The sequence below is a fragment of the Anopheles funestus genome, chromosome 2RL (assembly GCF_943734845.2).
Source record: "Anopheles funestus chromosome 2RL, idAnoFuneDA-416_04, whole genome shotgun sequence".
In the NCBI taxonomy this organism is placed as follows: Eukaryota; Metazoa; Arthropoda; class Insecta; order Diptera; family Culicidae; genus Anopheles; species Anopheles funestus.
The window spans coordinates 70,428,330-70,443,859 of NC_064598.1; the positions used below are offsets into that span (position 1 = coordinate 70,428,330).

The window sequence follows — 15,530 nt, forward strand, 5'->3', positions numbered from 1 at the left end:
AGCATTCAGCCGTCAGCAGTATCTGGTTTTTTGGTATCTTTTGTAACAGTTCGGAATTCACTTTGTTCGTTCTTTACAATTACACTCAAAGTGCAGCATGCGTCTGGAGAATGTTCTAGAAAACAACAGCGCTGTGTTAAGGAAACTTAAAATGTAAACTAAATGGTTGTCGGTTTGTTGAGCTAGGAAAGCGTGTTTAGCATTTAAAGACATAATTCAAAGAATAAGCTCATAGACTCCGATTGGCGATTGGTGTAAAACAGTTTACAGCAATTTCTTGGAGCAAAAAGCCAAATAGGTATAAAAAAATACAGAAGAGAGTTCTTTTAAGTGAGAAATTTTGTTTTTTAATTTCTATTATGTGTTCACAATATATTACAGAGTTCATACAACAGCTACGAATTGCTGAATTGTTACAAAAGAATAATTAATTAGTCGTCGTTTTAGTTTAGTAACCGAGACAGCTAATCGCATTGTTCTCAAAAATTTCAATAAAACGCAGATCTCATTAGATTGTTCTCATGAACCAGCAATATGCTTCAAATGGATATGGAAAGATCATTTTCCACGAAGATCCATATTGAAACTGTAAATGAAACCCGCGAACCGTACTTTGCCGACCTAGAACCTCTTATCTAGAAAAGTGGACGGATGTTTTTTCACGAAGGTGGCCAAATATCAAAAGATCCTGGAGCAGATACTCGAAATAGGTAATAACAGATACACGAAATAGGTAATATCATAAATCCATAGGTTAAAGATGCTTAAAAATGATCAAAGCTTTATAGATTATGCTGATACGAAAGTATCAGCTTCCAAAATTAAATCCGTAAAGTTTTTGGCAATACTTTTTTGAACATTATAATTTGTGATTGTAGTCGCTGATGGAAAGATAGAATTTTTATTCAAATACACTTTGAATTTAGTCAACGTCTGAGAATTCGAATGGAGACATTTCCACTCGATCACATCAAGCATTCCTAGTTCGCGACATTACCTGAATTTGCGAAAATTTCCTTGGAGAAACTAACATCTGAAGGTGCATCCGATGGGAAGACTATCAACCACTTTAGCCAATGGCACCTTGAATGACGACATCAACTCTTTTGATTAATAATAGCTTATCACAATTGAATTTACTACACCACATGCGTTTAAAAAAATTGAAATGATAAAAAAATTAATTGACTGCAAAAAAAATATTTTATAGATTTGGGACATTTGGTGTTTAGGTCGATTTATATAATTTTGTGTCGAGGAGTAACTTTTGAATATGGGATGACTTCCAAATTTTTCTCTTGGGCCAGATAAAATTAACTGGCGGACGGTTGCGGGATTCTGACGAACCTCTGGGGTCTAGAATGTAGAAGTCTTTTCGACATCTCGAAGCTTGAGAGAGATCTAAATCAATCAACCAAAGCAATTAGGGCTAATTACTCCACGTAGTAAAGGTAAATCTAATAAACAAATATGCTTACGTAGAATAAGAAGCTTTTAAATAGTAATTTAACGAAATATGAAATAGAATGTTGTAGTTTTCTAACTATTTTTTTTTTGCCAACATGTTTTATAAATTTAAATTTTAACTCATAACGTGAGTATCATGGAGATACCTTGATTTTACATATACTTTAATTATTTCATTTTAATTGTTTTATACTGCGTACTAAATGATTCTAAAATTGAAAGTCTTTATTGATTAATATGTTACTATCAATCCAGTTAACAGAGCTATAACACAACATTAAAAGTGAATTCGAAGAAAACTATTTTAAACTTCCCATCTGTCCCATGATGGTGCATAATTGTTCTTCTCACTTGAGCTCATCATTAGGTCTCATAACCATCAATTCAGTGCTAACTCATAGTTTTCCTGTGCCTGCAACTGTCTGTCCACAGCATGTTCCCCTCCTTCCGTACTACACCATAAAGGTAATGCTCAATTAACTCCCGGAGCTCTCCGTCTATTGCGTCGATCTTCATTGGACGACCAAACGTCCAACACCGTGCCACAACGGTTAGTTGCATTTCTTTGTCCGTCTAGTAACGGTTCAGCCCCTGCGTCGAGTATAGAGCATTAGCATATCGGTAGCTGCACACTGACGGCAAATAGATTGACTGATTTGAGTAATCTAATTTTGCACTTGTCACAAGCGCCCCCGAACGGCGCATCCATCTGGACCGGCATTTGCATACGAATGTATGTTCCCTTTTTCTTTTTTTCTTTTTTGTTATTAAATTGACCATTCGATGTAACTCTGTATGGTGTGTGGACGAAATAGATGGAGTTGGAAGCGAGATTTAAAACAAGTTCGATCTAGTTTAAGGGTGGGAAGTGTCAATCATAACATAATTTCATTTTACACATGTTTCAGTACGTGCAAATAAGGGAGGATAAGCAAGCAATACATATTTTATTTTTCGTGTATACTTATTTTTTCCACAGAATGGTAGTTTAAAAATATAATAGCAAAAAGACTTTTAATTTTATTCTCATTCCAACGGTCGTTATAGGGAAGATTATAATTATCTTATTCCGGGAATGAATTCTTCCGTCATTTCTGGCTTATTGAACTTAATTTTACCACGATATTGGATAGTTCTTGTTATGAGGGGATGCTTCTGATTTTGTACACCATAGGACAGCCATACTTATATATCCCTAAGTTACTAAAAACATCCATTGAAGAAATGAAACGCCAGAACGTACTTCAATAAATCTACATAATTTAATAAATTGACCTTAAATATTATCTCCTCCTGTGGCTAAACATTTATCTTCTTCATGTCATGATAAAAAAGCTGATTGAATAATGTAAACATAACGTTAAAACGTAAACAAGTTCAGCTATCGATACATTATTGCCTTGTAGTACAATTGCTGCTGATCGTTACATATCCACCCGATAGAACCCATTCCGTAAACTCTCTCTGTGGGGATTATTGTACAAAATTCAACCTCGTCTGTCAGATCAGGCAACACGCCAAACCAACGCTACATGCACACGCGGCCATATTTCCGCTGTACGCTGTATTAACATTTTAATTAAATTACTTTCACCCATACTTCCGACACTTTGCGACACATCTCCATATGTGTCCACAGCTTTGTCACGGGGCGAGGGTGTGTTCCACTGGATGGGAGATTTATGCTTACGTATGCCGCGATTGGGATAAGTGCGACATGGTACGAGAAGAGCAGTAAGTTGTTTGGTGTAACCGAACGGATGGAAATTATGACTGGGTAATGCAAATTTCGCCCAGCCGTATATCAAAAACTCATGAACATGCATGGAGGGGGCAAAGAATAACCATCGGTAAACGTTTACACAAATGTTTTCCCCCGAAACATATGATTTAAGACACATTTTTCTGATCTGTGTGACCTTTTCGGGAGCATTAAACGTGGTTGATATGCGTACCGAAGGGCATCGGCTGATTTATGGGTTGAATAGATGTAAATAATTTAAATTAATAGACCAACAACGGGCTGAAGTCATGAACAATGGTAAACCCTTTTAAGCTGAGGCTACTTAAGACCTTTTTTATAAGAGTTTTTTGTGCAAAAGGCAAAACGGGAAGTGTAATTTAACGATCAGCAGTCTAAACGTATTTTTTTACGAAATTTTCTTCTGGAGCAGCGAGAATTGAACAACCGATTTTCCAATCATGGAAAAACATGACACAACATTAGATCCATTCTTCAATGCGAACAGCATGTTCAACCTAAATTGAAACATTTTTTTTTGTCAGTGTCAGTGTTTATTTCTTCAGGATGAATTTGAACCAAAAAAAAAACAGAAACATTCTGCAGAAACGGTACCCTGAGACGATCCCATAGTTCCATGGTCCATTTCATTTAAGCACCGGCTATTACCGGCCAACATAGAAAGCCAATACATGCCCAGGAAAGTCAACACATTCTGCCTGGGAAAATGGCGGATAATTTCCTACTTTACAATTCCTTTTTATCCCTCGGTCCCGTTTTGGGTCGGGTATCCATTGCCTTCCGAAATGGAATTTAGGATTAAGAAAATCGTTTTACAGATACGTTCACCACTTTGCACCATCTTTCGGAAGGTAGAATTGTTTTTTCCCGTTCGAAATAAAGTTCGTCAACAAAAAAAAGGTAGATCGGAACTGTTTCTAATCAAATGCTTTAGTTTCCTTTTTCATTTTTTTTTTTGAATAAAAAAACAAAACATTACATGAAGTACCTATTTCCCTGAAGGTCATGAACAAACAGCTGTAGCAAAATAAAAGAATGAGTTTAACTAACAGCGAAATAGTTTTAATCAATGCGAACAGCGTAGATTGGTCGTAGAAGTCTTTTCTAGTCCAGACTTTTCTTAGTGAAGCAGACGAATGCGCTTCGAAGGAATTACTGAGACCTTGCGGAGCGAACGTTACTCGTTTTTACATTTATATGTGATTAAAATGAATATTTGAGTAACTTATATTTAGGTTAAGCAGTTACTTAAATTAGATTAAATGTTATAGATTTATATTTTTTTAACATTTTATTAAAAGGAACTAAAGAGAAAACGAACTATCAAACCAAAAAAAAATTACCTCCCACAAATAATTTAAATTAATAATTGGGTAAAATGAAATCATCAATACTGATTCAATTAAGCTGTAGCTTAATTAAATTATTCTCCAAAACTTCACAAGAGATATTATTGATTTTATTTAGCTAATTCAAATTCCATAAAAACCAATACTCATTGGAAACTGCACCAATACTGCATCAGCAAAGTATCTAGACAAATGGTTATTGCCTAAACTTGGCTTCCTATTGCAAGAATGCAAACATTTGTTCGCCTCGAGCCATGATGGAACCGAAACACACCGCCCAATATCGAACCACCGATTTGGTTGCACTTCTCATTTACCTTCCATTAGGGTAATTGATTTTAATCATATACCCGGTTGCGGTAGTCATCTCACTACTGCAGGCTAATGTTGACACGGTTGCACCGACCCGAATCTCTCTGTCAGGGAAGTGCAGCTGTGGCGCGTTCCCTTAGCTGTCGCGTATTTTAATGACTCGTGGTGAGTGGGTGCGCCATAGGCAACTATTCGTATACTCGCTAAGGTGCTGTACCATATAACTTTGATAGCAAAAGTTATCTCTTGCAGCAGTGCACCAGAAACTGTTACATGAAGCATTCGTTCCAAACTCGTCCCATCGTTTGGTGGTTGGGAACTATTTTACGGCCGCAGTCGGTAAGATTGGGAAAACTTTCCCTTCGTACGGAGTACTTACAAATCGAATCAGTATTAATTTACTTCACTCTTCAAATCATTACTGCGGCAATTGGGTAAAGTCCTATCACAATTTGCACCGGTATGGATAAGCTTTTGCCTATTCGATGTACATTGTCCACAGTGGAAACTTACCGCAAACAGGAAATTGAAGAAAAACACCAAATAGCGTACGCACGATATTCCCAACGAAGGCATGTTGGCTTCTTTTTACGGGAACGCTCACTTTAACTGTAACGAGAGAGTTAAAAGTAAAGAAGAGTTAGTTGATAAAAAAGACATGCAATAAGCTATAATAAATTAAAAAAATATATACAGTTATGTATTTCAACTTATAGAAACTTTACACCTCGTTTGGTTACAAACGGGAGTTGCCGAAGCAAACCAACAAAACGTTGAAGTTCTTTATGAACAAAGAGAGATATTGGCTGGAAAAGTTTGCCCAGAAGATATGGCATGAATATATTTACCATTAGCAGCAGTCCTCCAGAGTGGAATAGAATTGGAAAAGTTTCATTTTTATACGTGAAACAGAACGCCAGAACTGTCAGTAACAATCAATTGGAAATTTTTCACTGCTTCAACTAACTCAAATAACCATTACCGGTAAAGGGCAAAACATTATACATACTTTTTAATCAAATAAATGTACTGCGGTTTGCTGTACGTATAATATTAACGATGGAAAAATAAATAAAATTTGATCACCGCTCTGTGATCAAGGGGCTGCTACCCAAAAAAAAACAAGGCATGGAAAACATACAAAAGCGAGAACGTTTTGATGTCGGATGTGTTGAAACGATACACTTCAAGCTGGCAGTCTTCATTTGGAAGCAGTAATTTGCACATAAAATTCACCCAGGTATTGCATTTCAAACCCATTTAATCATCAGCGGGACAGGGAAAATGATCTCCTCTTTTTTGTTTTGTTCACCGAAAGCCGTCTACTGTAGCAACTAAGCACACAACACCTAGCTCCAGTCGCTCTCTTTTTTATTTTGAAATATGGTTGGCAGGATAAAGGGGATTTGCGTCAACAGTCAAACGTTACGTTTCTGACGATACTTTCTCGTTACTTTGTTAATTAAATTAATCCTTTTTACACTTTGTAGCTGGCAGTAAAACCCATGCAGCGTTAAAATAAATTGAAAATAGCAATTAAATAGGGTGAAAGCTTTAAGCGTTCTTAAAATTGTTAATTAGTCAGTGTTTGAAGTCGTCAGGTTATTCACACATGCTATACCGGTGTATCGTTAAATGCTCTTTCCAAGTATTAAATTAATTATTTAAATTGATGCTTTTCAGCTTTACTAAGCACAATCAATTATTTAATTTTTAATTGATTTTGATCTGACCATCCCAATGACAAACGGTTCTACACAGACGGATCCTCTTCTGAGGCGGACACGGGCTTCGGTGTGCTTAATACACACATCGAAGCTTTCCACAAGCTTACACAACCATGCTCAATTCATGTCGCCGAGGTGGCTGCTATCTTTTACGCACTATTATTAATAACCGCGAGTCCTCCAGATCAGTATTCTATTTTTACAGACAGCCTAAGTGCTGTCGAAGCACTGAAATCTGTTGAGGCTATAAAGAGTTCCGATTAGTTCACTCGCAAGTTTTTGGATAACCTCGGCTCTACGTTCAACAAGGCATTTCGAATATCGCTCATTTGGAAATGAAAGAACAGATCTCTTGCCCAAACGAGGTGGTTTCATGGACTCTCGACTTATCCAGAATCATTATGCGATGAATACGCACCTTCAACGCATAGGTATATCCGACTCCAAGGTTAAGTGTTAAGTAGCTTAAGTAGCTGTTAAGTAGCTGTAACAGCGGTTTTCATGACATTGATCATATCCTCTGGTCAAGTCATGAATTCGATGTCGCAAGACCCAGACTTCCATCTGTCATTCGGATATCAGGAAAAATCCCTACTCTGCCGATGCGCGAATCCTGGGGCAGAGGGACCAAGAATACGAGCGGATTCTCTTCATCTTCGCCAAAGAGAGCAGAATCACCGTGTGATCCCTGCCCCTTTCCCAACCCGTAGATAGTACGCACTATCGTCTGTTAATTGTTAATTAGTCCTATTTGGAACTGGACCCATCGCATTGAAGAAACTAAGAAGCAGAAATCCAAGAAGGAAATTCAAATCATATGTTAAAGTAAGGGTACTTCAATCCAACAAATTTAACGCTTATCCAGATAACGAAGAAAACACGTTCTTCAGCTAAATATGCAACACTCACATAAGCATCTAAAAAGCCATATTTTACGATCATCCTTTTTTAGATAATCTCCATAACTAACGCACCCTAAATAGCATACATGTTTTTCCGCGAACTAGCCGGAATGTTGGTCAAAGAGTTTAGAATGGTCCCCAAAAAGGATGCCTTCCAGCGAAAGTCCCCTTTTTGCCTTGTTGTATACCCAACTTGTTTGCATTAATCTAACCAACGTGGCTAAACAAAAGCCTAAAATACTTATGCTATCTTTAGTGTTGTTTCGATTTTGTTTCACTGCCTGTTTGATTCGTCACGAGGTAATAAGGTACGGGATTATATTTCTTTTTGAGATTTTGTTTTTGGGGATGGCAGCTTATATTCTTCGCTTGTTTTCATTCCGCTGACGGACCCACTGGAACAGTTTCTCTGATTTCTTTCGGGTTGGAATGCAAAACAAAAAAGAAGCAAAAAAATGAAGTAACTTTCTCTCCTTTCCGCTGAAGTTATTTTTTAGCAAGTTTCGTGTTCCGCTGCTTCTGCCTCAGATGACTGCGTCGTGTGTCATTCTGCTTCGCCACAAGATTCTTCGCCTACCACGACAAAAGCCACGGACACGGAAAGCTACCCTGAATAAACAAACAAACATGATGAGAAGAATTTAATCTTCAACAGTCTAAGGCAAAATAATTGAAAATGCCAGAAAAAAAAACCGATACCAAAATTTGTTTGCGAGACGAGGCGCATAAGGGACCAAAAGCTATAAAGAGGAAGAGAAAAAAAATTGAAGTCAGGTTCTTTATCGTTTTCCTGTAAGGACGCAGTTCTGCTCACAAACGAAAACAACCCATCCTGGAGGACCAGTCGAATAAACTTGCCATTCTTTCCTGGCACACTATGCTTCACTTCCTCAATTAAGGTTGAACTAACACACAGGACGATGAAGCAAAGTTGAATAAATTCATAAGCTTTAGCCGGCAGCAAAAAAAAGAGAACTTGCTTGATAAACTTCTGCTGCGAGATACAGTGGAAAAAGAAACTAACAAAACACTCAATATTGATTAATCGTACGAAAAATCGAAATGCATGAAAACAGAACGTGTGGATATCAGCTTTCATCTGGAACTGATGAACCACAGAGCTTTAAGGTGGTCCAATTCTGTAGAGGAATGATTCGATTTTGCGAACCTGTTGAAGTGACTAGTATAGCACAACACTTGGTTGCTTGCTTTCGTCCATCTTGCAACGGATGCGTGTTTGATAGACTCTCAGCGGTTGGTACCGCATACGTGCTGTGATTGAACTGGCAGAACCAATTATTTCAAGCTTTCATATTGCTTTGAATGTGGTTGGCTAACTATATGAAATTCGTAAATCTTTCATGTCCACCACATTCCAGAGGTGGGTAGTAAATTGTTTCGAAAATTTCGTAAAATAAAAAGAAATTAAATGTGTTATTTTTTAATCAATTAATATGTTCCGGGAATGTCATGCAGTTGTAAACAACCATGCGCCTCCATTAAGTTCATCATGATAGTAAAAGCTACTTTATTAGCTCCAAAAAAATAGAAAAAAGAAAAAGTTATTCAAATATAAGAAATTGATATTTGTTATACGTCAAGTAATGCTGAATATTATGAATTGCAGCTAAACAACAGGATTCGAAAAAGATATATTGAGCTAAAAAGGATAAAGTTCAAACAGAAAAAAAATTATATTTATACAGTAAAGCAAAATATTTGCAAAAATACTTAAAGGATTAAATTTTCAAAATAGCCCTTCAATGTAGACACAGATTAAATATTTGCAATGGAAGTTAGTTCTGAACAATAATAAACGCAATATTTGCACTTGTTTCATGAAATCATTAATTGAAGACAAACAGCACTCCTTCATTGCAGGTTCTGCAATTGCAAACTATTTTTCAAAAAGATTACTAATTTGACACACGAACAGAGTTATACGTGTTATACACGAACAGAGTTGGATATACTTACAAGTAATTACACATAAAATTCATTGTATGAACTTTTTGATAAGCGAACGGTTTGATTAAAGACAACAAAATTGGATGGATGACTTTTTGTACGACCTAGGTCCTTTGTCTCATAAATCAAACTCCGTTTTTTGTCTAATTGACTAACGTATCATTTGATGGCAAAAGCGAGATCTCATTCAAACGTTTCGTGTAATCATTCCTATATCACGCGCGCATAGGTCCCGATTGAATGCCATCAAAAGAGTCAACCCAAGTAAAACCGGTAAATAATTCAAAACGAGTGCTACACCTTATGAATATTCCATTAACCCCGATCGAACCTCAATTGCCTCGGTCTACAGACACAGACATATGGCGCGAGGGCTCTTTTGAATGCTAACCGTGTTCAAACCATCGTCCAGTCACGCAACACACTCGAAACCGTACTGCTACAGCACATGAACGGGGGGCTAAAATGGTACGATACAGTACACACAGGTACCAGAGAACCGAATCAATCCATCGATCGGAAAAATCGTTTTCTAATTTAAATCTTTCCCAGAGGCCAGAAATTGATGTCCGGTGTGACGACCGTACGATTTCACTGTCTCGAAAACGGAGGACTGACAGTAACACGGTACACATGTGCGCTGCTGTCGGTTGCTACCCACAGACGGAACTCCTTTTGAAAATCCAAATCCTAAATCTCCCATCAGAGCGATGGGCACTCGACTTCTGGTGCGATTTTACGACATTTGAGCCCCGTTCTATGGAAAGAGGAAACAGGACTGAGCGCTACTAGAAACATCCCCTATGTTCCGGATATTGCTTGTAAGCGGAGCAAAACCAACCCGTGTTTGAAAAATGAAGAACGAATCGGTATAAGCGCTTGAGCATTTTTTTCAACTTCATCTTGTCGTAGAACATCGCTACTATCCCTTGGGGAGAAAAGGTAAAGGAGACGAAAAAAGGAAAATTTTGCTTGCAAAACTCACAAAACACGGTTAAAACTGGTTTCAATCAAACAACATACGTGCTATCGGTTGCGAAACCGAAGCTTCGTTTTGATCGTTAACACAATTGTTAAACCATGCTGAATCGTCCAAAAATCTGCTGTATATCGATATCGGTTGTTATTTTCTTTCACTTATCTTCATAATGGATACATTTTCCAGTTGGATTTGGATTTTGGATAGTTGATATTACATGTAAAGATATATTACATTTTTTACATTGTACAATATGAATGAAACATATAAAGTTAAAAAAAATTATGGAAATAGAAGAAAATTTAGAAAAAAAAGTTTGAAAATTTAATAGTTGTTGTTTATATTGCACTATAAAACTGCTTCTACCGAAAAGATCTAGTTGCGCACTTGATACATAGAAATGTGTTTTATATACACAAGACATCCTCACAAAAAGATTGAGAAGATATTTTCATTTTGTTATATTTTCCAAAACATGTCAACAACACTTTCTAAATCAATGCCACGAGAAAACTGTCGAATATTTTAAAACTTCAACAGAAAATATCATCCATACATTAAAGTGGATTGCAAACGAGGTTTACTGATGTGAAAAATATAAAGTCATCTCATTACCGAAGACATCATCATCAAACGGATATGATCCCCCGCGTCATGTGGACGTACTGAAAGCAGCTTAGCATTGCATGCCATCTATCACGGCCATTTTGATCGACGAGGTAAACATATAAAGGAGTTAAAAGCACCACGAGAAGACGAAAACTCAAACAGCTCACAAAGTTTGTCACATCTTGAGCAAACGAGTTCCATATCTCGCCGATGCCGAATATCGTTCGCATGTGATTTGTCCAAATATTGACGTTTCAGCAATGACACCATAAAAGAAAAAGTCAAACTCCCATCTGAGTGTGTGATTTTTTGCCGGCAATGTAAGGGGTAAAAGTATGACTGTGAAAACCAATGGGCAATGAAGCGTTGTTCGTCAATCGATAAATCCAATACTTCTTTCCGTTCACGAGTAAAATTGGGAGCATTTTCATTTTAAAATGTAACACACTTCGTTTTGACAAATGATGCGCCGGTAAAATGTGGTATATTTTCACATCATACTGTATAATATCATCAATGAAAAATGACCAAAAAATATAATGTTTGAGAAGGTAAAATTTTGAATTTTATATTTGTTCACTATTTATATTAAAAAGACGACAGTCAAACATGTCATGAAAAGGAAGATAATAAATAAATGTGTCATAACGGCAGACATGATTTATGTGTTGTGACAAACTCATGTTTGTTGTTTTATGTATTGCATGATTTATGAAATATATTTTTTAAGCACTGCATCCCGATGGAACTGATAATGTGTCGCAGTGTCTGTCACTTTATCAATACCGGGTGAATGGAAGGGTGAAAAGTGGACAACTCTTTCACGCAACTACCCCATGATATAATCAATGTATTGTAAATTTTGAAAAAAAAAAGAAAATTGTCACACAAGTTGAATGTTGCACATGATTGCTCATGAAACATGACATTTGATTGTACACGATTTGTGTGTGACCTCGAGCTTCTTCAGGCAAAACGTTTACGCTGAACAGGCAGCTCAACAGCATAATAGAATTTTATCTGAAATATCAATCTTATCAATAGTGAGGAATAAGTGAAAACTCAATGAGAGTAGAAAACAAATAAAATGTTCACTGCTTGCACTACTTTTTTCCAGGTGACAATCAAATGGCGTACAAATACTTGGACTTGCGTTTAACTCCGCCATGTGTACAAGTTCTGTGTATTAAGTACATTGAATCATTCGAAGTTTATTAAATGTTTTCTTGGATGTTACGCTTTTTTACTTAGCGTCAACTAAAAATGTTAAAATAGGAGTTTTAATTATCGTTTTATAATAAGACGAAGATGTTAAACATCGCAATGATTGCAAATCCTTTGGGAAGTTATTGTGCTACGAACAACTTTATTTATATTAATTGCCATTTGAACAGGAGCAGCAGACACTCAGATAAAATACGGTAATTGATGGGAAATTAATTATTTCGAGAAAAATATTATTATGATTTAGAAATATCTTACATTGAGCAACAAACGTCTACCAATAATTTAAATATTGAAATCAAATAACTTTTGCTATTTGCAAATTGAAAATATGCTTTTCAATTACTCACCTTAAAGCGAATAGAAAACATCGAACACAATTCAACTTCATTCGCTACTTGTTCACGTACTTTAATTTAAACCACAAGCTGCACAACTGTTACTCACAACTTTGTTGCGTATTTCGATACAAAAAAAATGGTTTTTACCCGACGTTTCTTTTAGCGCCAAACGAAACGCAAAACTCCATCGAAAATATAGCACAAAAAAATTGGATAAACGAACGTGTTGGCAAATGTTAACCACAAAACCCATCGGCTGTGCGTGTGACGGACAAGAACCACCGAGATTCAGAACGTGTTGAACACAGGTTGGTTAGGAATTCGGGAGCTTTTTTTCCTGTTTTTGTTATTTCAATCCTATGAGAAGCTTTTATCAAGATGATTAATGGCTGTTGCTGACACTTGTTGAACCGTGGTTAAATGTTTGGCGAGCTTGGAACTGTTTATTCACTGCCTAATTGTTCGAATTGTAATTATATTCCTTTCCTAGTATGAGAACAAAGAAACAAGCTTAAAGTTTTTCTGTTCATTAACGTTAGTTTATAAGTTCATTAAGCCTTAATTGAGGTGCAATTATACATTGACTTCGTTATTGCACTGTTTAATATCTCTCGATAGACTCAACGTATGCTGACAATATGTTTAATATACCTAATTGTAAAATATTGCTTGGTAAAGTGGTTATATTGTTCATTTCCAACAAATCTTTTTCGTGTTTGCGAACCGGACAAAAGTAGCTCAATTTTCCAAAATAATTTTGCGATTCTGGCGCGACTTCAAGGTTGTTCCTCGCGCAAGGATTGTTTACGTTTTTAATCGAGCCGGTAGCGAGAAAATAATTTTGAATTAAATTAATTTAAACAAAGAAAATTATAATAAGTAATAAATTTATTGTTTTGATGAAGTCGATGGGAAAAGCAAGTTTTTTAAGTCCAGTGATGATGTTTCAAAATAACGGACCATCAAAAAAGCTCGTTTTCTTGTGTGCTTGGCGCTGGAAAATCTTGTCATAATTTTGTCCGGTAGCCAAAAGAAATTGTAACAAGATAAATAGGTGAACGAAGATGTTTTTGCCCACCGTGTCATACACCGGGTAAAATACAATCGGGATCGAATATTAGAAGAAGGATTGCACCAGTTACAAGCAGCTTCGAGTAGCAAAACGATAAAATCCTTTGTATCCGGGTAATCGAACTTGTCCGGCTTTTTTTCTCATTTCATTACCGTCACCGTACCATCAATACTCACGTAATAACTACGATTCTGACATAGCTTCCGAAACAGATCGAACACCTGTATGTAGTGCGCTATATTTATCTAGCAAGATGGGCAAACGCGTTGTTTATACCGACATTGTTGAAGCAAGTTCAACATACCAATAATAAATTCATTAACAATGCAGCAATGATTTGAGTGAAAAGAAACTTATTTCAACAAATTCGCATCAATTATAAATACATCACTTTATACATCAATTTATAAATTTTGTTAAATTTCCCAAAAAAGCCTTAGGAGATTGGCAAATTAATAGATTTTCTTTAATTTTTTATTTTTTTAATTCTTTTTTCTATTTAAAGCATTATTTGAGTGAAAAGAAAAGTATTTCAACAAATTCGCATCACATCAATTTATACATCAATTTATACATCATTTATATCACCAATTTATCATCAATTTATACGCAAATACATCAATTTATAAATTTTGCTAAATTTCCCAAAAAAAGCTAAGGCTGTAGCCTTAGGAGATTGATAAATTTATAGAATTTGTTTTTTGGAAAATGTCCACGAAATGAGATTTTTTTCGAATTAACAACCATTCTTCTGTTTTAAAAATAGTATTTACATTCACAATAATTATATACAACACGTACGTACTTAAAAGAATAAAAAGGCACTCGATTTTTTTAAAACTTTACAATATTTAATGACACTCAACTGATCTAATTTTTGAATTTGTATTTGTTTACCTTGTTATTGCTAGCAAAATCGAGCTATTCTGGCCACCATTACAGAATACTGTCATGGCGTCAAGTCACGCTTCGAATAGCGATTTTTCGCTGAAAATACACGTACAGTCACTTTTGTTTAATATGGAATTTCGCATTTTTTTTCTGAATCGCGTTTGCAAACGCGACAATTGCTAAGCGTTTAGAGGCGGGGTTATAAAGAAATGAATAAAAATAAAATTATTCATCCAATTTCTACTTAATTTATGACAATTGTTTTTGTTTGATTAAGCAAAAAGCTGTTGATGAATGCCGTTAGTAGGAAATATAAAAGGAGAAATATATACATGAAAAACGGAATTCTATTTATGTGCGATGTGCCATAAAAAACCACTTAATGAAGAGTTATTTTATCGCGAAAGTTGTATGGAAAGAAAAACAAAACCATCCTTAATTGAATGCATCGAAAACGATGCATAAAAGATTGTACATGGTGCAAACATACTGTAAATGACAGGATCATTCCATTCTCAGAAACACTCGAAACAGGAAAAAATGTTATTGTAAATTATGAGAAAAAAAAATATCTCAATAAATATAAACTCTTCAACAATTATGTATCAACGATTCATAAAATAATTTTCTACCATATTGTCGCGATCGGAGAATGGATGTCGAACGTACCAAGCATCGGTGCACAACACTGTTTGTGCATTATATTGCTTCTCCTTTTTCACTCCGTTTAAGCAGAATCCACAAAGTGATTGCTTTTGATGTATTACAATCGAAGCACATGCCACGCCAAGGGGGATGCCAACATGTAGCTATAAAGCTCCAACGCTTGAAGAGTTTCTGGGCGGACACTTGGTATCATCATTTCGAAACCCGAAGGGGGCTTTCGGCTTTCCCCAAAAAACCAGTCAAGTAGTCAAGCATGATTTG

The 15,530-nt window shown here is 36.0% G+C and overlaps 1 protein-coding gene across 6 annotated transcripts in view; it reads right to left on the reverse strand.

Moving 5' to 3' along the window:
• Window positions 1-15,530, reverse strand: part of LOC125764416 (CD63 antigen-like) — a 71,778-nt gene that overhangs the window by 7,514 nt on the left and 48,734 nt on the right. For all 6 annotated transcript variants that reach the window (XM_049428642.1, XM_049428646.1, XM_049428643.1 and 3 more), the window contains one exon: window positions 5,404-5,499. In XM_049428642.1, coding sequence (XP_049284599.1) covers window positions 5,404-5,466 — 63 coding nt within the window. In that variant the 5' untranslated portion in view covers window positions 5,467-5,499. The remainder of the gene's footprint in view (window positions 1-5,403; window positions 5,500-15,530) is intronic.